General features: G+C 41.4%; 1 protein-coding gene across 4 annotated transcripts in view; it reads right to left on the bottom strand.

Moving 5' to 3' along the window:
• CARMIL1 (capping protein regulator and myosin 1 linker 1) overlaps positions 1-24450 on the bottom strand; it is a 489111-nt gene that overhangs the window by 394052 nt on the left and 70609 nt on the right. For 3 of the 4 annotated variants that reach the window (XM_075826549.1, XM_075826548.1, XM_075826545.1), the window contains one exon: positions 17515-17564. In XM_075826549.1, the coding sequence (XP_075682664.1) occupies positions 17515-17521 (7 nt within the window). In that variant the 5' untranslated portion in view covers positions 17522-17564. Of the gene's footprint in view, positions 1-17514; positions 17565-18159; positions 18217-24450 lie in introns of those variants that run through there. The other variant, XM_075826550.1, reaches the window with a different exon arrangement.

A 24450-nucleotide genomic window follows, 5' to 3' on the forward strand; every position in this document is an offset into this window, starting at 1 on the left:
TATTTCCTTCACTGTATATATTTTTAAATGGTTTCTAAAAAAAATGCAGCCTTTGATTGTGGCAAAAGACCACCCATGTAGGAACACAGGTGTTGTCTGTTTTTGAGGTGTGGTAGAGGAGTAGATTTTTGTAGAAATTTACAGTAGAAGTTTCCAATTTGTTTATTACATTCTGGGTAGTTAAATGCTGACATGCTGCAGATTGGGAATGAGCGCCGCATGTCAATTTCGGCACGTGTTTTCTGTTAATTTTTTTTTACCACAGCGTGTGTATGAGATTTGTTAAATCTCCACCACTTTGCTGCTTCTGTAATATGCTGCAGAATTTCCTGAGTGGAAATTCTGCTGCAATTACACAACGTGTGACGGAAATAACAGAGTAGAAAATGCGATCTAATTTGATCTCGGAGTGCTAATTTTTGCATGCCAGGGTAACATTATATGTTTATTAATGTTTTCGACCACCACACCTCCCTTAAGCCATCAGACACTTGTTTCACCTATTAGAAATTATTAATTCCACGTATGTAGATCATAAGGCAATCTTGAACTAGATGCTCATTTCTGTACTCCTAGTGTACCATGCTTATGGTGACACCGATGGGAGGGGTGGGGACTGTTGCCCTGTTTTGGATAAGTTGTTCACCAATTACTCAATCCTGCGCAATACTTTTCTTGTTTGTATGTTTTCGTTAAAAATGAACAATGTATAAATAGTTACATAAATAGTTTAACCCCTTCCCACCCAATTACATACAGTTACGTCATCAACGCTAATGTGTTAGCACCTTCTCACGTAACTGTACGTGATGGTGATGGAGTGGGCTCAGAAGCGGAGCCCATCACCAGCGGGTGTCAGATGTATTTTACAGCGGACATCCGGCTATAACGGCCAGGTCCAGAGCTAGCCTCGGATCCTGCCGATTAACCCCTTAGATGCAGCTATCAAAAGCGATCGCTGCATCTAGGTGGTTTCTAACCGGTCGGCACTCCTTCGCCACGGTTTCCGGGATGCCAGTAGTGGCTATGGCAACTAGAGGCCTAACAATGGCCTCCTGGTCTGCCAAACATGGAAGCGGGTCCAAAAAGGCTTACTATTAGGGCCAAGTAGATGGCGCAGGCTTGCGCCATCATCCGTGGGTGTCAGCTGTTCATTCCAGCTGAAACCCTGATGTAACGGCCAGGACTTAAGCTAGCCTCCGATCCGTTTGATTAAAGCGATCGCCGCATCTAGGTGGTTAGATCGCATCCGATGGTTGCTATTGCAACAAACGGCACCCACGGAGGCCTAACAATGGCCTCTTGGTCTGCCGAAGCCTATTAGGCCCGGCACGCAGGTGAAGCCTAATAGGCTTGCTGTTAGTGCAGTTTATTAGAGCTGTCAGTTATTCCCTATGTAGGTAGTGCAGTATATTAGGGCTTCATGCCTTCAAGCCCCCTAGTGGGACAAAAAAATAAAAATTAAAAGAAAGTAATGTAAAAAAGTAAAAAACTTTCAAGTTAAAAAAACAATAACTGTCTTTTTTCCCCATAATAAGTCTTTTATTATAGGAAAAAACTGAAAACATTTAAAAAAAGTACACATATTTGGTATCTCTGCGTTCATAAGGACCCAAACTATAAAGATATTATGTTATTTTTCCCACCTGGTGAACACCGTAAAAAAATTTAATAAAAAACAATTCCAGAATCGTTGTTTTTTGGTCACCACCCCTCCCAAAACAGAATAAAAGTGATCAAAATGTTGCATGTACCCCAAAATGGTAGCAATATAAACTACAGCTCATCCCGCAAAAAACAAGCCCTCCCACAGACTTTTTGACGAAAAATGTAAAAACGTATGGCTCTCAGAATATGGTGATACATGAATAAATTTTTTCGTTTTTAAAAAAAAAAGTGATTTTATTGTGAAAACGCTGTAAAATATAAAAAAAAGATATATGTATGGTATCGCCATAATCATATCGACCCGCAGAATAAAGTAAAATGTAATTTATAGCACACGGTGAACACCATAAAAATAAAAAACATTGCTTGTTTTTTGGTCACTTGGAATAAAAAGTGATAAAAAAAAAACACATCTACCCCAAAATGGTACCAATGAAACGACAAATTGTCCTGCAACAAATAAGCCCTAACACATCTCCGGTGAAGAAAAAATAAAAAAGTTCTGGCTCTCAGAAAATGGCGACACAGAGCGTTCCAAAAGGGGGATAAGATTGGGCACCATGTATTAGTGCGACACCGGCCACACATCTGCAGATTATTTATTTACCCAATTATTATACCCTCTTATTATTCCCTGATGTACTCTGCACAGTTTACATGTGCACCCACATTATAAACTGAAATACCAGCAATACCCCAAATAGAACATCTACCAAGCTAAATCTGCCCTCCAAAAGCCAAATGGCCCTACCTCCCTTCTGAACCCTACAGTGTGCCCAAACAGCAGTTTACATCCACATATATGGCATCGCCATACCAGGGATAACCCGCTTAACAGTTTGAGATATTTGTCTGCAGTGGCACAAACTGGGCACCACATGTTGGGCAAAATGGCATATCAGTGGAAAATTGCAATTTTCACTTTGCACCATCCGCTGAGCGTTCATTTCTAATAAAAAAAAAACCCTGTGTGGTCAAAATGCTTACTACCCCTCTTAAAAACTGCTTTGAGGGGTCAATTTCCAAATACAGGTCACTACTTGGGCGTTTGTTTCACTATTTGAACTCACAGCCCTGCAATTGTGGGCCAATGCTGCAAAAATCACCAAAATGGGCCTCAAATGCGCATTGTGCTCTTTCACTCCTAAGCCATGTCATATGTCCATGCAAATTATTAATGCCTTCAGGGGTGTCGTTTCCAAAATGGGGTCACTTCTCAGGGGTTTCTACTGCACTCTGGTATCTCGGGCTCTGCAAACGTGATATGGCGCCAGTACACCAATGCAGCAAAATCTGCACTCTAAAATCCTTCTATTTTGAGCTCTGTCATGTGCCCAAACAGCAGTTTAGGGCCACACATGGGGTATTGCCATACTCGGGAAAAATTAAGTAACAAATTGTGTTGTGTTTTTTCTCCTATTACCCCTTGTAAAAATAAAAAATTGGGAGCTAAAACTACATATTTTTGGAAAAAATAAAATTTTTCTTTTTCACTGCCTAACTCTAATAAAATCTGTGGGGTCAAAATGCTCACTAAGCCCCTAGATAAATACCCTGAGAGGTGTAGTTTCCAAAATAGTCACTTTTCAGGGGGTGTCTACTGTACTGGTACCTCAGATGCTCTGCGAATGCAACATTGCGCCAAAAAAAACAATCAAGCAAAGTCTGCATGCCAAGTAGTGCTCCTGCCATTCTATGCCCTGCCGTGTGTCCAAACAGAAGTTTATAACCACATATGGAGTGTTGCCGTACTCCGGAGAAATTGCTTTACTAATCTTGGGGTGCTTTTTCTCCTTTATTCCGTGTAAAAATTAGAAAATTCTTTTTCAGAAAAAAAAGTAGATTTTCATCTTCAAGGCCTAATTCCAATAAATTCAGCAAAAAAAACCAAAAAAACTCTAGGGTAAAAATGCTAACTATACCTAGAAAAATTCCTTGAGGGGTGTAGCTTCCAAAATGGGGTCACTTTTGGGGGGTTTCCAATGTTTTGGCACCAAAAGACCTCCTCAAACCTGACATGGTGCCTAAAATATAAAAAAAAGGAGGCCCAAAAATCCACCAGGTGCTCCTTTGCTTCTGAGGCCTGTGCTTCAGTCCATTAGCACACTAGGGCCACATGTAGAATCTGGGCAATAAATATGGAGTTGTGTTTCTCTGGTAAAACTTTGTGTTGCAGAAAAAATGAATTTCAGCAAGAAAAAAATGAAATTTCATCGCTACATTGCTTTAATTCCTGTGAAACACCTGAAGGGTTAAAACACTTTCTAAATGCTGTTTTGAATACTTTGAGGGGTGCAATTTTCAAAATGGTGTGTTTTATGGGGGTTTCAAATATATGGGCCCCTCAAAGCCACTTCAGAACTGAACTGGTCCCTGAAAAAATAACCTTTTGAAATTTTCTTGAAAATGTGATAAATTGTTGCTAAAGTTCTAAGCCTTGTAACGTCCTAGAAAAATAAAAGGACGTTCAAAAAATGATGCTAAACTAAAGTAGACATATGGAAAATGTAAACTAGTAACTATTTTGTGTGGTATTACTATCTGTTTTACAAGCAGATACATTTAAATTTAGAAAAATCATAATTTTTGCAAATTTTCTTTACATTTTGGTGTTTTTCACAAATAAGAAATGAATTTATCAACCACATTTTTCTACTAACATAAAGTCCAATATGTCACGAGAAAACAATCTCAGAATCGCTTGGATATGTAAAAGCATTCCGGAGTTATTACCACATAAAGTGACACGTCAGATTTGAAAATATGGGGCTGGTTTTGAAGGCCAAAATGAGCTTGGTCCAGAGGGGGTTAACCAGAAACCTTGATAATTAACTTCATTGGCAAAGTCAGGGAAACAAAAAACAACAACTTCAACTTACTGAACATATAGGTGATAAATTATTTATTATGGCAGCGACTCAATGCATGTTTCTTATTGTATATTTATATCAATGATTTATGTGTGTCTATGTGTTTCACACAACAAAGTGAGAACTAAAAATATAAAATTATCAAACTTATATCAGGTAGCCTAAGTACAATCTATACTGGGAAAAAAGTGATGCGAGAGTCTGGTTACGGTGTGACAGTGTAAAATAACCTTCTTATCTTTGGTGTATTGTTGTCTCTGCACAAGGCAGGTAGCTTTACTCTGACACAAAGAAAATAAAAAGTATTGGTACTCCTGATGAGAAAGTCCTCATCTAACCCTTAAATTATTCATGCATCTTCTTTGCCGAGTCATGTGTACAGACTTGCCAAGTTATTATTTTTTAGCCCTCAAGAATTTATAGGTAAAATATATTATAAAATGACTGGAATTTGTACTTCAAATAGAACTTAAAGAGGCTCTGTCACCAGATTCTCAAATCCCTATCTCCTATTGCATGGGATCGGTGCTGCAATGTAGATAACAGTAACGTGTTTTGTTTTTTTTTTTTAAAACGTTCATTTTTGGCCAAGTTATGAGCTATTTTATATATATATGCAAATGAGGTTTGAAATGGACAACTGGGCGTTTTTTTTCGTTATGTCCAACTGGGCGTGTATTGTGTTTTTAACTGGGCGTGTTTACGTGTATGACGCTGACCAATCAGTGACCAGTCAGCATCATACACTCATCTCCATTGATTTACACAGCAGCGATGTGCAGCCACATAAACAGAGATTAACGTTAATCAAGTGTCCTGATAATGAATACACATGAAATCCAGCCTGGACGTCATGTGTATTCAGAATACTGACACTTCTGACTCTTTTCTTTGAGATTTCTAGCAAGTGAAACGAAATCTCGTTTACCTCCGTAATCTCGCGAAATTTCGCTTCCCTTGCCGGAGTCTCACAGAAAAGATTCAGAAGTGTCAGGATTCTGAATACACATGACGTCCAGGCTGGATTTCATGTGTATTCATTATCAGGACACTTGATTAACGTTAATCTATGTGTATGCAGCTGCACATCGCTGCTGTGTAAATCAATGGAGATGAGTGTATGATGCTGACTGGTCACTGATTGGTCAGCGTCATACACGTAAACACGCCCAGTTAAAAACACAATACACGCCCAGTTGGACAAAACGAAAAAAAAACGCCCAGTTGTCCATTTCAAACCTCATTTGCATATATATAAAATAGCTCATAACTTGGCCAAAAATGAACGTTTAAAAAAAACAAAAAACGTTACTGTTCTCTACATTTCAGCGCCGATCAAATGCAATAGGAGATAGGGATTTGAGAATCTGGTGACAGAGCCTCTTTAAGAAGCACAGAACAAAAAATACCTTGAAATCTATGCACCAGGAGTGTCTTCTTGTGTGACATTTTAATCTTCTGTTCAGCTGTTTGAGTTTTTCTGGCCTCCTAATAAGAAAGTAGATGCTCTCGTGCTGCTCGGTCTCAGCAAACGATCATTTCCACTGGCCAATAAACGTGACAATTTGCTTTTGTTTGAGAGTGATCGGAATGAATGGCCAATGTAAATGTAGGAATCCGTGAGAGCAAAAAAACAACAACTTGTGTCTATATGACATTGAAAGCACATGGTGGTACAGTAAGGACCCATAGCAAGCTATGGGTGCCCGATCAAATGTTATGTACACTTTTGCAATCATTTTTTTTTTTTATTGCCCCACTGCATCTAAAATGAAAAATGAGGCAGTTTTGCTAAAAAAAAATAATATCCTACACATTTTTTTGTCAACACATACTAGCGTTTCCATGGTAAAAGACTTTAAACAAACTCTGTGTAGTCTGATCCTGCATGCATACTCCCTACTATTCATCTCCTACTTATTGCTAACATACATTTGATAGATTTGTAAGAAGAAGGGTAAAGATGGACCATGACTGCAGAATCAGACTACACACAGTTTGTTTGTAGTTTGCTATCATCAAGACACAAAGGTCTGCAAGCTTTACTTTGACCCTCCACAATATGCACCTACTGGTAACATTTTAAAGGCAACTCCAAGAGAAACAACTCTTGAGGCCCCATGCACATGACCATAAAATCGCCCCTAATTACGGGCCCATTCTTTTCTATGACCGACGGACACCGTGCCGTAGAAACTTTCCGAAAAAATAGGACATGTACTATGTTTTTACGGACCGTGCTCCCATACTTTATAAAAGGAGCACGGCCCGTAAATATGGACGGCTATCCGCGGCCGGCCGTGCCCGTAATTACGGGTCGTAATAACAGGCACGGTCGTGTGCATGGTGCCTAAAACAGCACTTACATGCAAAATTATAATTAAATGCAAGTGAATAGTTTATAGTATTGCTTTATTCAATTTAGAAGAAGAACAAAACATTTGAAGAATGTTTTCCTTAGAAATAATCATGGGTCTAGGGGTCTTACTGAAAAACGTATACTAACCTTATTTATTTCCATAAAACCAGGAATGATAGACAAGACCAATATTCTAAGGCATTAAACCCCATACATATACCTATATAGAACCAAAATTAAAAACAAAGGCATAAAAGGAAAAACGATATTGGAGCTTGTTACTAGACAATACAGATTATAGTATCTTAAAAAATAAAGAAATGTCGAGGCACTCACCGAAATTACAAAAACGTATTTTATTCAACGATCATTGTCTGTTATATGTGGAACAAGCCTGCGGCAAGTTTTGCGTAATCTCACGCTTTCTCAAGGCCCCGGCGTCCCTTCCTCCACTGCCCTTTTTTATATGCAACATGCATCTGATACACAAAATATATTTTACGAGCAGAAAGTGCACATCAAGTAACATCACTGGATACAAAATACATAAACACAAAAACAACATTGCAACATTTATGCTAAAATTGCAACATTTATACCAAAAAGGCGCTAAGATCGTTCCAATCATTGAGACCAAGCGATCCTAGTGCCTCTGTTCTCAGAATTATTTCAGCCTCTCTCTGTAACAATAACTTATGTCTATCACACCCAGAGGATGATTGTCCGTTCGTACATCTTTTTACATGGAGAATGGCCAGGAATTTGGGTGGGTGCGAGCATGTGCAGTAGCTGCATGCCCCCCCCCCACCTCACTGCAGTTCTATTCAAATATTCAGAATGGCTCCCAAACATGCGCAGTAGCACGTGAGCCATTCTATAGTGCTGCTCAGGGCACATAGCTGCTGATCCCTTAAAAATGGCATTCACTGTGTGAGAGGGATCGAGTAAACGATAGGGATTATGACAGTCACACTTACCATGCTGGTTGTCATGAGTAGGCAGTGTTTCTTTACTCCCAAAGCATACAGAAGCATTGGGAGCGCGCATGATGGAGTTAGTAACGGGGATTGAACCGCCCACAAATGGTCCTGATCGTGGGAACGTATAGCGGCCAAGAAACACTATAAAAACTAAATTCATGGTAATAAAATTGAAATGACAATAGAAGATTCTGTTTTTATCATGCATTTAAGCTGGCCAAAAAAATTAAATAAAAAAGTGACGAGATGGGAATAACCCTTAAAAAAAATGAGTTGCCCAATGAAGATAACTCCTATTCATATGCTCTACTAGGGCTACTAGGGATGTCAGAGAGTGGTCCTGTAAAGATTCGAACACTGAATCTCCTGTGCTCCAAGCAGTGGCTCTTTTTTTTGAGCCATCTAAAACATTAGACAGCTCCACCGCTGAATCTATTGTCCAGGTTCTCTTGATGCCTGCCTCTCTGGATTCCTTACCTTGATTAATATCATTGTTTTGGCCTCCTATATAAGCCTGACCCTTGCACTTCTTCCTTGCTAGACTATTAACCTACCTTCCTCTAATCTAACTCCTTGCTGCCTCTGTACAACCTGTTGCTGCTTATTTGTGTACCGAACTTGCACTGTTTCCTGACCACGTCTCTGTATCAGGCTACAACCTGTTGCCACTTATCTATGTACCAAACCTGGACGACAACTGTAGCTAGATCCGCAGTGTTCAATTGGTGGGTTTGAGGTTTGTTAAAAGGTGTTGTCTGATGGGATAATGCCTTTAAGTTATACCAGACATGACTGCATTAAAAAGAGTATTCTTACACTAGACAATCATGACTTCAGAGTCTTCTCATTTATCGGGAGAATGGAGGATATTGTGTCCGCTGTTGTGCATTAGAACACTTCATACTGTAGCCCCAAAGAAGAGAAGCAGCATGCTCAACTGTTTCCATAACTGTTCTATACTAACACTTCCCCCTGGGCAACTGCTGCAAGCCACTTTCTAATACACATACGGTAACTTGGGACCCTCATTCCCCCAAACTGTACATATCTCAAAGCGGTATCATCAGATATTAATGACAAATCCTTCCATAAACTTCTATAGTTGGAAGAAAAACATTCATATCAGATCCAAAGACAGATCAGAATGCCTTTTTTTAAAATATGTACAGTTCAATATATACACATTTTGTCAGTCATATACTGTAGTATTTAACAGCATACTGGTGTTTTGCAGCTGTTAGCAAGCAGCGGCGACCTTAGGTAATAAAACCATAGCCTGGATATGTTACTGTTATCTAAGTTAGCCACAGCTTTCTAACAGCAGCAAAACACAAGCAATATAGTCACAGTTAGGCTATGTTGACACTACCATTAGTACACGTTTAACTCTCTTCCGTCAGTGGAAGAGATGATCGAAACATTAAACGGAAATACTGTTAGAAATACCATGGATTGCAATGGTAATTCTTTTGTTTCAGTTGCTTTCCGCTTGTCTCTGTTCGCTAGGTTTCAGGTTTTTCTTTTTGATGGAAGCAAAAGTGCAGTCTGCATAACTTTTGTTTCCATGACAAAAAATGTAAACCTAGCGAACGGAGACAAACGGAAAGCCACTAAAACAAAAGAATAACCATTGAAATCCATGGTAATCCTAACGGAACCGTTGCTTTCCGTTTAACTTTTCAATCCTCTCTTCCTGTGACAGAACAGAGGTAAATGTATACTAACGGTAGTGTGAAAGAAGCCTAAGTGACAGGGCCCTTTCACACAGGCCAATGATCAGATGAATGATTGTTCACACAAATGCTCGTTCCCGATCATTGCTCTGTGTATGCAGGGGAACTATCAACAGATGAACAAGCAAACGCTCATTCATCGGCTGATCACATTTTATTATGTGGCCAAAAAAATGGTCGCAAGTTGGCAGCACATCTACCTCAGTAAAAGGGAGATGTGCTGCCGACATGATGAAAATGCACGGGGACGAACGATCGTAGCAACAAATCGGTCGTCCCCATTTTACAGGGAAGGGAGCAAAAGAGCACCATCCGACAAGATGTATTGTCAATCAACACTTCTTTTAAAAAGCAGTAAGAACAAGCGATAGCTGCCCGTGTAAAACCACCTTTAACCTCAGAGCGCTCTCAGGCTATTTACTTTTTCCTGCTAGCTACTGCTTACTGTTCAACTCTGCTCCTCTGCTAGCAGGATAGCCTCACAGGGAGGGGGAATGATGGATGAACAAAGGAGGAGTCTGAGTGTTTCTACAGTGTAGACAACATGCTGCATGTGGGCGACCCTAGCAAAGGTATGCATTGCGTACAGCAACACACTCTCTGGTCAGTCTTCTGTATCTAAAGCTCTGTTATGTGCTGATTGTCACGATCTGTAGGTATGTGGACCCACTAGGCCACACCGCCGTAGCGGGGTAGCAGCTGGCCAAAAAACTGTGTACCAGGTCAATATAAAGTCTGAGCACAAGGGTACCTATAATAGTCCAGACAGCAGCAATGGCTTAGGCACAGATGGGACCTTGGCGGCAGGTTATGCAAAATGTGGCAGATGACACCAGATGCGGTGTAAGTCAGCAGGCGTAATAGACGGCACAACACAACTCCAACACTAGAGATGGCACTGGAACAAATACAGTATGGGATACAGGTAGCAGGGCACGGGAACACAGGGAACAGGATACGACTAAGGGACCATTTGCAAGATGAACAGAGGAATACAAACAACGCTCAGGCAAGGAGTGAAAGGGCAGGGGCCCTTTTATAGTCCACGGTGATTAGGGCTAATTAGAACCATATTTTCATGTGCGCGCGCTGGTCCTTTAAGGCCGGGCACGAGTGTGCGCACGCACCCTACGGAACACTGCAGAGCGGAGAGGAAGTGAGTGCTGGCATCTCCTGGGGAGGAGATGCAGGCCACCACTCACAGATCCATGGCTGCACCCGCCGATGGGATGAGTCAGAACGACGGTGCGCGACCATGGACGTTACATGCATGAAGTTTCTTCACAGTAAGTAGGCTGTAAAGTCAATGGGTACATAGAAGAGAGTGTGTTTAATAGCAAAGAAAAGCCCACCCCCCCCCCCCTACACACACACACACACACATTATGGAGATAGGTTTCACCACCCAGGGCCTAGTGTTTACCAGCCTGTAGCAAAAAGGACACAAACAATTAGGGCTGGGACTACTTTATCCCAGGGCCCAATAGCAGCTGCATGGTCTACCTCTATGGTTAGTACTCCCTTTGGCATATTTAAACCTTTAAGTAGTGCTCTCCGAATTATGGTCATAATAATTATTTCAATAATCTGTACTGCAGAAATAAGTATCTCATTGAAAAGTGTCAATTCAAAACTTTAGGTTGTCATAGAAATCTTGAGCCATTTTATTGGATGTGAAGGAGCGGTTTAAACACATATTAAGTGTTATACAGTAGCTGCTAAAATGGTATTCCCAGAAAATATACCATAATTTGAAATGTTCAAATTAACATGTATTACATGTCAGGATTGTAAGATTACTTACAAAAAACAAGGAATTTGTCATAAGTGTTTATGGAGATTTGTTAAGAAACTTTCCTATAAAGTAGCTATTGGCACGGTTTTCAACAGACAGCTTGGAGGCGCATATGTCATTTACATTGGGTTGTAAGAAATCTTTACATGAGCTCAAAAAAACAATAGAAAATGTTTTCCATGTAATCCATAAAATAATTATATGTTATTTGTGAACAATTTACCGCCTACACGAACACTTAGGTCTTCTGTGCAGCTCACAGTAAGTTTTAGACATGTTGATGTACGTTATCTGCAGTTTATCACAATACCATATATAGCAAAACCTTTTGCGCAAGTGAAACATTTTAATAATCTTAAATGTTATTTTATGCGTAATTTTTTCAAATACTTCCAAGGGTCACAAAAAGTATAAAAATACAACAGAACTTGTATATGAACACTACTGCAAAAGAAAATGGATCTGTCGGCAACTAATAGAAATAGTGGTTACTTCTAATAAAAAAAATGTATACTGAACTGATGGGTTGCTATGGGAAATGTATTCACTTTACTTTTGCATTGATTGTTCACTACAAAATATGCACATTTAGCCATATTGCATTCTCACAGGACGATCAGTAATTCAATAGAATGTAGAATAAAGTGACTGTTATTTTATCCACTAAACAGCCCCCTCAAAGTGCCAAACAAGAGGCACAAGAAGACAACACTTCATAGTTTTTACAATTACATTGTGTATCACATGTATAATCTTAGCTAGACAGCAGTTCTGAAATGGATCGTGCAGCACACACTCCACTACTATAAAGAATCAGGCAACGATGTAGGAAACAAAATGGGAATAATAAGCTGTGGGTCCTGTCCTATTTTTGAATGCATTTTGAACTTTTTATTGACAAATGTCACTCTGAACCACACTCCTTGTTATCTCCCTGAAATCAATACTGGAAGAACAAAAAACTAGAAGAAAGCTTTAAAGTATTTGCCTCTTTAGTCTACACTACAGGTGAAGTTATTATTTGTGCCAGTGAATACAGAATAATGAAGTCGGCCATTCATTGGCTTTAAAAAAAAGTCTAGGACAGCTATAAGGTATGGAAGAGTCTTACAATATATCCAACAGGAATAGGCCTCTTATTGACTAAGTCCAACTCAAACATGGTGTAAAGGATCTGCCCTACACAGCTTCTGTGTCGATGCCCGTGGTTAATCAGTCTGCATCTGCTCCTAGGTCTGATAGAGTGACTCGATCTGCTACCACTCAGGCTGGTAAGCTGAGGAGTGGGAGAACCTATCACAGCATGGCCAGACGGAGCTAGCTCTCTATTTAAAGCCTTCATTTCCTGCTCTCCTTTGCCTGTGATTCTGTCTTGTTTCCTGGCTCTTCTGTTCCTGCTAGTACTATTGACCTCTGCTTCACATTGACCCTGGCTTCACTGACTACGCTCCTGCTCTGCGTTTGGTACCTCATACACTCCTGGTTTGACTCGGCTTGTTCACTACTCTTGTTGCTCACGGTGTTGCCATGGGCAACTGCCCCATTTCCCTTAGCTTCTGTGTACCCTTGTGTGTTTGTCTGTCATGCACTTATTGAGCGTAGGGACCGTCGCCCAGTTGTACACCGTCGCTTAGGACGGGCCGTGCAAGTAGGCAGGGACTGAGTGCCGGGTAGATTAGGGCTCACCTGTCTGTCTCCCTACCCCGACATTACTCATGGTGTCTTTCTCTCAATGATGGACTTATGCCATGCTGTATTACCAGAAGTAACCTTTTTCACTCCATGAAGCCCAAAATGTGGTACCTCATGGGGGCCATTTATTAGCAGAGTACAATATTTATTAGCAGAGTACCCTATTTACCTTTATTGGCAGTCATAGGCCTGTCTGTGTATACCAACCTAGACTTGTTATATTGTTTAGTACGGTTACTTACTCCCACAGTAACTTCACCGGAGTGTTGGGAGAATGACCAGTCATTGTCTCCTGGCTGGAGGCGATGTCTGGTCATTCTCCCGACACTCTGGTGAAGTTACTGTAAGTGATGGCACAGCGTGATCTCGCGAGAACACGCTGTTCTGTGAGTACACCTGGACATGAATGAAGAGAAGTGTATGACACTGATTGGTCAGTGTCATACACTTCTCTTTACAACGCCAACTTGGTCAAAAGTTAAAAAAAATGCCCAGTTGTGCATTTAGGACAAATTAGCATAAAACTAAAATCAATGGAATGAATTGCGCAGTCAACTGCGCTATTGATTCCGTCAAAAACAATGGAACCCTGTAACAACGGAGACAAACAGAAACAATTAGCAACATTGAGATCAATGGTGATGCAAATGAAAGCTAGGGTTTCCGTTTGCCTTTCCGTTGAGGGGTTCCCCTAACGGAACCCCTCAATGCACAGGCAACGCAGATGTGAACAGGCCCTAAGCATTATTAACTACAGCAAAGTGGTCAGCAGAACCGGATACAAGTGTTTACCAAACCAACTAAAGAGTAAAGTCAACACCAAGTAGTGTAATAATGAAAAAACATACTCGAGAAGTATGGCTTTACAGTGGTGTTTATTTCCCAAGTTTTGTAAGGGAAAAGATGTGACACATCAAAAGGTTAATGCCCGTTGCACATTACCGAGTGCCACTCGGGCCGTTTTTCAGGGCATCCGAGTGGCACCCAATAGTTTTTACGGACCCATTCACTTTAGCGAGTGAATCGGGTCCGTAAAAATGGAACCGACTTTCTGATCTGTGGAAAGATAGGATATGTCCTATATTTCCACGGATCACTGATGGGACCTGGCCGGCACATACGGTCATGTGCATGAGGCATTAATGTGTTGACACAAAGGGGGGCATTTAAGAATGTGTTACGCAGACAACCATGAAAAAAGTTTTAAAGGATCGCAACTAATTAGAGATTTGCCTTCACTTTTTGAAGCTTACGGTCAGTGATTGTTCACATAAATGTCATATTAAGGTCAGTAGGGATATAGTGAGGGTTGGGGTTAACAAAATAGGGAGATGACAAGAAATATGTGCTCTTAAAATATAAATATATATATATATATATAAAAATGATAATTACTGTATGTCAGCAAATGTGGGAATTGTTCCAAACAAAGTGTAAAAAATACGATTTTTTAATGAAAGGCGAAGGTTTTGGCACGGTAGGTATAACAGAAACTGGGCACGATTTAGGTTGGGAAACAAACTGGAGAGGATTCTGTTTGATATGGTTCTCTCCAGCAGACAAGATACCAAATAAAAAGTGCAGGACCAGATTTGTGCAGCAAAGATCATATTGCGGGAATTTTTAAATTGATTCAAAACTTTAACATTTTAAAAAAGGATAAAACTATATTATATCAATTAGTACAATCTTTCAGTCTTGTTGACAAAAATAGTTTGTAGTTACATAATGGGGCAGAAAAAATTGGGAATACATACTAAAGCCTCTTTCACATGGCAGTGTTTTGGTCAGTTTTTTGGATCAGTATTTGTAAGCCAAAACTAGGAGTGGAACCCTGACAGAAAAAAGTTTATTGGAAAGATATGCACCTCTTCCGTGTTTTGGCTTACAAATACTGATGCAAAATACTGCCATTTGATAGCCGTCTAGCCAACATTTGGGTCATGGACTAGTTACATCTAGGAACGCCTTTAAAATACAGAGAAACTTTCTCTTTAAATGCAAATTAGCATCAAATCCAAGCTTCGTGGGACAATATTCAAGTAGGGTCCAAGGCACCACCACGTAAATATTTAAATTCTTTATTGTGGAGCACATAACAGGTGTTCTCTGCTCCACAATAAAGCATTAAAAAAACTTAGTGTAAAGGATCTGCCAGGCACAACTTCTGTGTATACGCCCATAGGTAATCAGTCTGCACCTGAGTCTATGTCTCTGAGACTGACTCCAGCTTCCACCACTCAGGATGGCAGGCTTAGGAGTGGGAGAGCCTTTCGCAGCCTGGCCAGACGGAGCTAGCTCCCGCCCTCTGTCTATTTATACCTGCCTTTCCTGTTCCTCCTTTGCTTGTGATTCTTCTCGTGTGGTTTCCTGGCCCAGCTACAGCTTCTGACTATTTGATCCTGCTCCATACTGACCCTGGCTTTCTGACTACTCTCCTGCTCTGCGTTTGGTACCTCGTGCACTCCTGGTTTGACTCGGCTCGTTCACCACTCTTGTTGCTCACGGTGTTGCCGTGGGCAACTGCCCCATTTCCCTTTGCTTTGTGTTCCCTTGTCTGTTTGTCTCTTGCACTTACTGAGCGTAGGGACCGCCGCCCAGTTGTACCCCGTCGCCTAGGGCGGGTCGTTGCAAGTAGGCAGGGACAGAGTGGCGGGTAGATTAGAGCTCACTTGTCCGTTTCCCTACCCCCGTCATTACACTTAGCTGGCGGTGCCTTGGACCTTTCTAGCCTATTGGACTTCTATGGTGGATCTAGGTGCAATCCACTTGCAAGTAAGCTGACCTCAGACTAATCTAGTGCACACAATACCGATTTGGATGCACTGCTTCTTGGGACAGCTTTGGGAAATATGGGAATATTGTCCTGTAACATGTTTAGAAATAAAAGGAAAATAGTTCATCCAGTGTGCCCTTCCTGTCCCAAGCCCAAAAGGCGCTCGATGGGCATTTATTGTTGTTATTGCACCTATTACTATAAAGCTATAAGTGTATCTTACATGTGATACAAAGACGTCGGTTTGTTTTATATATATACACACACACACACACACACACACACACACACTTGTTTTTAAGAGATGTTAGAATAATGCAAGTAGCCATTTAAAAATTGATCTTATTCAAAGCAGGACTATACAACATTTCTGGCTCGAGAGGACTGATAAGGCACTTTGCTTGAAAGATATGGGGGTCAATGGAAGCAGTGATATATTATTGACTTTATGGAAGCAACTACTTGCTCCTACCAAAATTGTCCACACATGCCACATGTTACTTTCTTTTGTACCAGATCTAATATATCATAGTGGTTTGTAGTCTAGTACTGTAGGTTACTATTTATATTTCTGGCATCAGATGGGTCACAGAACTGCTCTAAAACAGTCTCACAGCCATTCTGACTTTAGTGACAGGAAGCTAAAGGCAGATTGCCGCCACCAGCTTGTGTTCTTCCAGCAATGGTTGCAGGGTGTTTGTTCTCTGATGTTTTTTGCCTGGCACGCCAACGTCCTCTCATTCGATGAAGCAGAAAACGTGACTCATCGGAGAAGGCAACCCTTTTGCCAATTATAGGTGGTTCAATTTGCAGTGCAAATTGAAGCCTTTTTTTCCGATGAACCTTTGTTCGCATAGGAGCAGTAACCATCCTTCTGCTTCGGAGCCGCTTACGCAGAGCTGAACGGTTGTTTTAGACACACGTCTTGTAGTCCCCTGGTTGATTTTCACGGTGAGCTGCTCCACTGTAGCATGAAGTTCGGCCCTCGCGCACCTTCGTAGCCAACGTTCACCCCTCACATCAATGGCACGTGGTGGTCCGCAGTTTCCACATCGGTTATTCCCAATGGTGCCATTTGTCCACTCACGATACACTTTCACCACAGCAGCTCGCGAACAGTTCACAAACTGCACTGTTTGAGAAATACGGCCACCCTTAGCCCGAAAGCCAATAATCATCCCTTTTAGCAACTCTGATAACTGATAAATCGCCCCTTTTACCCATGGCAACAAAGAGTGATATGTGTTCTGACAGCCTATCGCTCACCTTATATACCCACCAAGCCATCCCATGACACATCACTTCCTTCATGGCTTGAAAGTAGGAGGTGGGCATAGTAATGTGACTCGACTGTGGTATATTATATATATATATATATATATATATATATATATATATATATATATATATATACACATACACACACACACACACACACACACACGCACACACATACTGCATATATTAGTTATACATTCCAAATAAAATTATTATACTGTACAAATGGATGCATATTTTTCTGGTGTTCCACAAGAACAGTAACTACCCATGTTTTGCGCTCTGTGCGAGCTTCTATAAGAAACCTGCTGTTTTCAATGGTTCTAAACAGTATTTCATACAATATTTTCCATACATACATACTTCTCATCCTGAGGCCGTGCTGTAGTTCCACATCAGGTGTCGGGATGCCGCTGTGCAGGGAAAAACATATAGGATGCAGCCATTAGTCAAATTTATTGCTGCGGACCCTTCATTCTCTGCATCTGTGGGGGTCTCAAAAGTTGGACCTCCATGATCATAAAGTGCTATATGCCATCATTTTTTTACATGGGAATAACTCTTTCAGGATAAAATAATTGTGCAATCAATTTAGACCTTTAGTACGCTAAAAAACGTATGTTTTGAATATGTCCCTTTTAAAATTTTGCTGCATTGCATCACCTTGCCATTGCTTATACTACCGTATCTTGTTTTTCATACACAAAAGACATTTGGCTAAAATACAGTACATAATTTAAAGTTCATAAGATTGCAGAATAATAGTGTGAACTCAATGAACCTTTTTTTTTATGGCCTTACAAACTATGATCCTATAATATGATACTATGAATTAAAAAGTAGAATGATAAAGATGTTCTGGTCGTCACTTCCCTAGCCCTGGATATAGACATTTAAATAATCATATTATTTCAGCTTTAACAAGGTCTACGGTGATGCATGTCAGGAAGAAAAACATTCTCAAACTCATGTGATAAAGAATTAAATTAAAATTAAAACTATAATTACCTGAAAAGACTTTCATCTTCATAGCCATTAAAGGATACGAAAACCACCAGAATTCAGAACTACTACATATTATTTTAAGATTTTAGGATGGAACAGGTTAAACATTTACTGTATATTACCTAGACTTTATACTTTATTTTTTGAGAAGCAGTCACCTAGCAACAGCTAGTGAGTGAGGCGGCTGCCTCCCAAAAATGCAATTGAAGATCGCGGCAGTGGATTGTCCATGGCTGCTATCAGATGACTCCAGTTAGAATCTTTGGGCAGCACAGTGTACTTCTCCGTTGCCTCCTGGTCCTTAGAGCCATCTGGAACTCACAACAGGACCACCTCAAGAGGTAGTGACTTGGTATTCTCCCTGTAGTGAAGTCCAGATCCCAGTACGAGGATTAAAGGGTGAATACTGGGGAGGCTACTTAGACAACGCTCTTAGAGGTGACCCAAAGTGAAACCGGTTAAGTAGCCCAGTGGGTCCACAACCCACTGGTTATTACAAAAGGTAGGGAGTTTGTCTTGAATTACTTCAGAAAAATTAAATGTCTATGTGTGGCCAGTGGAGCAGTAAAATAAAGCACCCTGTTTATAATGCTTTTTTAGCGGGCTGTCCATGCAGCTGTTCAAGCACGCAGCTGGCAGGCTGTTTCCTGCTACCAGTCTGCATCCCGCTATCTGTTACCAGTCCATATCCTGCTACCAGTCTGTATCATTCTACCCAATATAAGCCCATGGGCCCATAAGCCCATTGACCTGTTGCCAACCTGTATCCTGCTGTGAGCTTTAGACCCGCTACCTGCCACGTACTGTGACCTCTGACCTATACCTGCCTCCAACAGATCGTGGGATGCAGACTGGTAGCAGGATATAGACTCGTAGCGGGAAGCAGGATACAAATGAAACCTTCAGAGGAACAAACGATATTGCATCAAAGTTACTTAGGCATTAGGTGACCAGTGAAGATGCCTTAAATAAGTACTGAGCATCAGGGATTGCTTGGGGAGGATTGTGAATGCCTGCTGGCCCTTTAAGAATCGGCAAGGGAGCGCATGTGCCCTATTGGACCTTGTGCAGAACAGTAAGGCGGTAGTGAGCAGAGGCACCTTGGCATCCGTGACTGTCGGGGATAGGCAGCATGAGAGGCAACAGGACACTGGCGGGAGAGGTGAGCAACTCGGCGGGAAACGGCGTTATATCACTGAGGTAGATTGGAGCGATTTACAAATGGCTAGAGTGGGCTTAGCCAGTAAGTTAGCTGCCGGTAGCCAATTAATAAAGCTTCTGAGGTGAAAGAATTTGCACAGCCATTTTTTGGTACATACAACTTTTTGAGCACTTTTTATTACATTTTTAGGTAGAGCCAAGGTAACCAAAAAAACAACGATTTTGCAGTTTTAAATTCTTTATTTTTCACGTGAGACGCTCCATACATCACCCCCCACACTAAGACCTGCGCGAAGGGGTTAATGCGCAGCGCATGGTGCGGAGTGAAAATTTAAATTTTTCACTCATATGCCATTTTAGTGCACTATATGTTATGCCCAGTTTGTGCCACTGAAGACAAATACCTCATAAAATATTAACCGGGTTCTCCCGGGTATGGCGATGACATATCTGTGGACGTAAATTGGTGTTTAGGCACGCTGCAGGGCTCAGAAGGGAGGGACGCCATTTGGCCTTTGGGGCGCAGATGTAGCTTGGTGGTAGTTCTGTTTGGGGTTTTACTGGTGTTTCAGTATATAATGTGGGGGCATATGTTATCTGTGCGGGGTACATCAGGGCATAATAAGAGGGTATAATAATGCAGTAAATAAATAATAATCCGCAGATGTGTGGACGGTGTCGCACTGATAAATGGCCCCCGATCTTATCTGCTTTTGGAACACTCTGCACATTTTGCATCGCCATATTCTGGGAGCCAAAACTTTTTTATTTTTTCTCCACCGGAGCTGTGTGAGGGTTTATTCTTTGCGGGACAATCTGTAGGTTTTCATTGGTACCATTTTGGGGTACCAGAAATTTTTTTGATCACGTTTTATTCCATTTTTTGGCAAGCAAGGTGACCAAAAACCATCAATTCTGACAATGTTTTGTATTAGTTTTTTATGGTTTTCACCCTGGGCTACAAATGACCATTTTACTTTATTCTGCGGGTCGATACGATTACGGCGATACCAGATGTATATAATTTTTTTATGTTTTGCAGTGTTTGTGCAATAAAATCACTTATTTATCAAATTAATTATTTTTTGTGTCACCATATTCTAAAAGAGCGATAACTTTTTTATTTGTCAGTCAAAAAAGCGGTGTAAGGGCTTGTTTTTTGCGGGACAGGATGTAGTTTGTATTGGTACCATTTTGGCGTACATGCGACTTTTTGATCACTTTTTATTGTATATTTTGGGAGGGTTGGTAACCAAAAAATTGTGATTCGGGCACTGTTTTTCGTTTATTTTTTTAGCGGTGTTCACCGTGCGGGAAAAATAATATTACAGTTTTATAGTTGGGGTCGTTACAAACGCGGTGATACCAAATATGTGTACTTTTTTTAACGTGTTAATTTTTTTCCTATAATAAAAGACTTATTATAGGAAAAAAAGCATTCTTTGTTTATGTCACTTCTAACTTTTATTTTTACACTTTTTAAAAACATTTTTATTATCTTTTTTTTACTTGTCCCACTAGGGGACACTTGGGCTATGTTCACACGGGGTATTTTGCCGAGTTTTTTAACGCGGAAACCGCGTCGCAAAACTCGGCAAAAACAGCCCGAGAACGCCTCCCATTGAAATCTGTAGGTTTTCATTGGTACCATTTTGGGGTACCATAAAACTGCCTCGCGGGAAAAAGAAGCGACATGCCCTATCTTCGGGCGCTTCCGCCTCTGACCTCCCATTGACTTCAATGGGAGGCAGGAGAAAGCGTATTTCTCGCTGTTTAATGCCCGCGGCGCTCAATGGCCGCGGGCGAAAAACGGCGCGATAATTGCCGCGAAAATCGGCGTGCAGGGAGAGGAATATCTGCCTCAAAGTTCCAAACGGAATTTTGAGGCAGATATTCCTCCCCCAAAATACTCCGTGTGAACATAGCCTTACACTTGCAGCTCTGATCGCTGCTGGAACAACATTACACTACACACGTAGTGTAATGTGTTCTAACTGTCATTGTGATGTGACAGTCACACTGACAGGAAGCATCGGAGGACCAGCCGAAGACTGCTCCTCCGAGGCTTCCGTACATGGCAACCCGGAGGTCATTGTCTGGCCTCTGGTTGCCATGATAAGGATCGCCAGCCCCCGCAAATGCATGTGGGGGGCTGCCGATCCGCTGTAAACCTCTTCAATGTGGTGATCGCAATCGACCACCGCATCGAAGGGGTTAATTGCCGATTTCAGCGGCGACAGGCCGCTGATCGGCAACGGGGAGAGCAGGGCAGACGCCCTGCACAGTTAACCGCCGCTGCCGTGTAGCGCCGCGCGGCGGTTAACTGTTAAAGCACGGACGTAACTGCACGCCCAGGTGCGCGAAGTTACTGCTCACCTGGACGTGCATTTACGCCAAGGTGCGGGAAGGGGTTAAACAGGCTTAAATTATAATGGAAATCTCATAGACAGCACAATATGTGACAAATTTATTAAGAGGTGTAAAGTGGCTGAATGTTTCTCCCGTGGGCTCCAGCCTAAGATAGGCGTATGAAACGGCAGTCTTAGTAAATCTGCCCTAGTGTCTCTCAATGAGTATTTGATAGTAAAAGTGGACAGATATCCAGCAATCAGCTTCACAAATTGCTCAGACCACAAAATATATATTTTAGGCATCATTTAGACGAGCGTAATATACGCGTGTGCGACGCGCATGCTTTTCACGCGTGTCGTCCGCACCTACACTACCGTTCAAAAGTTTGGGGTCACCCAGACAATTTTGTGTTTTCCATGAAAACTCACACTTATATTTATCAAATGAGTTGCAAAATGACTAGAAAATATAGTCAAGACATTGACAATGTTTGAAATAACGATTTTTATTTCAAATAATAATTTTCTCCTTCAAACTTTGCTTTCGTCAAAGAATGCTCCATTTGCAGCAATTACAGCATTGCAGACCTTTGGCATTCTAGCTGTTAATTTGCTGAGGTAATCGGGAGAAATTTCACCCCATGCTTCCAGAAGGCCCTCCCACAAGTTGGATTGGCTTGATGGGAACTTCTTGCGTACCATACGGTCAAGCTGCTCCCACAACAGCTCTATGGGGTTGAGATCTGATGACTGCGCTGGCCACTCCATTACCGATAGAATACCAGCTGCCTGCGTCTTCCCTTAATAGTTCTTGCATAATTTGGAGGTGTGCTTTGGGTCATTGTCCTGTTGTAGGATGAAATTGGCTCCAATCAGGCGCTGTCCACAGGGTATGGCATGGCATTGCAAAATGGAGTGATAGCCTTCCTTATTCAAAATCCCTTTTACCTTGTACAAATCTCCCACTTTAGCAGCACCAAAGCAACCCCAGACCATCACATTACCTCCACCATGCTTGACAGATGGCGTCAGGCACTCTTCCAGCATCTTTTCAGTTGTTCTGCGTCTCACAAATGTTCTTCTGTGTGATCCAAACACCTCAAACTTCGATTTGTCTGTCCATAACACTTTTATTCCAATCTTCCTCTGTCCAATGTCTGTGTGCTTTTGCCCATATTAATCTTGTCCTTTTATTAGCCAGTCTCAGATATGGCTTTTTCTTTGCCACTCTGCCCTGAAGGCCAGCATCCCGGAGTCGCCTCTTCACTGTAGACGTTGACACTGGCGTTTTGCGGGTACTATTTAATGAAGCTGCCAGTTGAGGACCTGTGAGGAGTCTATTTCTCAAACTAGAGACTCTAATGTACTTGTCTTGTTGCTCAGTTGTGCAGCGTGGCCTCCCACTTCTCTTTCTACTCTGGTTAGAGCCTGTATGTGCTGTTCTCTGAAGGGAGTAGTACACACCGTTGTAGGAAATCTTCAGTTTCTTGGCAATTTCTCGCATGGAATAGCCTTCATTTCTAAGAACAAGAACAGACTGTCGAGTTTCACATGAAAGCTCTCTTTTTCTAGCCATTTTGAGAGTTTAATCGAACCCACAAATGTAATGCTCCAGATTCTCAACTAGCTCAAAGGAAGGTCAGTTTTATAGCTCCTCTAAACAACAAAACTGTTTACAGCGGTGCTAACATAATTGCACAAGGGTTTTCAAGTGTTTTCTAATCATCCATTAGCCTTCTAACACAGTTAGCAAACACAATGTACCATTAGAATACTGGAGTGATGGTTGCTGGAAATGGGCCTTTATACACCTATGTAGATATTGCATTAAAAACCAGACGTTTTCAGCTAGAATAGTCATTTAGCACATTAACAATGTATAGAGTGTATTTCTGATTAATTAATGTTCTCTTCATTGAAAAAAACTGTGCTTTTCTTTAAAAAATAAGGAAATTTCTAAGTGACCCTAAACTTTTGAACGGTAGTGTATATTACTCTATGGGGCAGTGCAGCCAGTCCGTGAGTTTTGCGCAGCGTGAGTCCGCTGCATAAAACTCACGACATGTTCTATATTCCCCCGTTTTTCGCGCATCACGCACCCATTGCGTGATTCGCGCAACAGCTGTCATTCTCTGAATGTAAACAGAAAAGCACCACGTGCTTTTCGGTTTACAAACATCCAAACGGAGTGTCAAAATGATGGCGGCTGCGAGAAAATCTCGCAGCCGCGCATCATACACTGATGACACACGCAGCTGTTAAGTGCCTTTTGCGCACGCAAAAACGCCGCATTTTTTGCGTGCGCAAAACGCACACGCTCGTGTAAATCAGGCCTTAGGGAATTAGCGGATTTGATAGAGAAACTAGTATCCTTTTTGTAGGGATTCAAAACCACTCCATTGAGATGAAGGTACATGCAGCTTTAACTTTACCTTTCCTCATTCTGCTGTAGCGGAATTACACCAAATCCGAATACTACAACAACCACCTCCATCCTCTAATCGCCCTCCCCTACCAGATCTAACCATAACGACAGATGCTTCTCTGTCGAAATGGGGAGCTTTCACATCTTAAAACAATGTACGAGGGAAATGGTCAAAAACCTAAACCGATCTGCATATAAATCTTCTAACATTTAGAGCAGCAAAAGTAGTTCCCTAGAATGTAACCCCAAGGCTCCTACACTGTCAATCTCTTCTACTTCAGATGGACAATAAAACAGAGGTATCATATTTAACAACAAATGGAAAGAAGCGTTTCAGTTTGCAATACCATTGATTTC

This window comes from Rhinoderma darwinii, chromosome 5, assembly GCF_050947455.1.
Source record: "Rhinoderma darwinii isolate aRhiDar2 chromosome 5, aRhiDar2.hap1, whole genome shotgun sequence".
In the NCBI taxonomy this organism is placed as follows: Eukaryota; Metazoa; Chordata; class Amphibia; order Anura; family Rhinodermatidae; genus Rhinoderma; species Rhinoderma darwinii.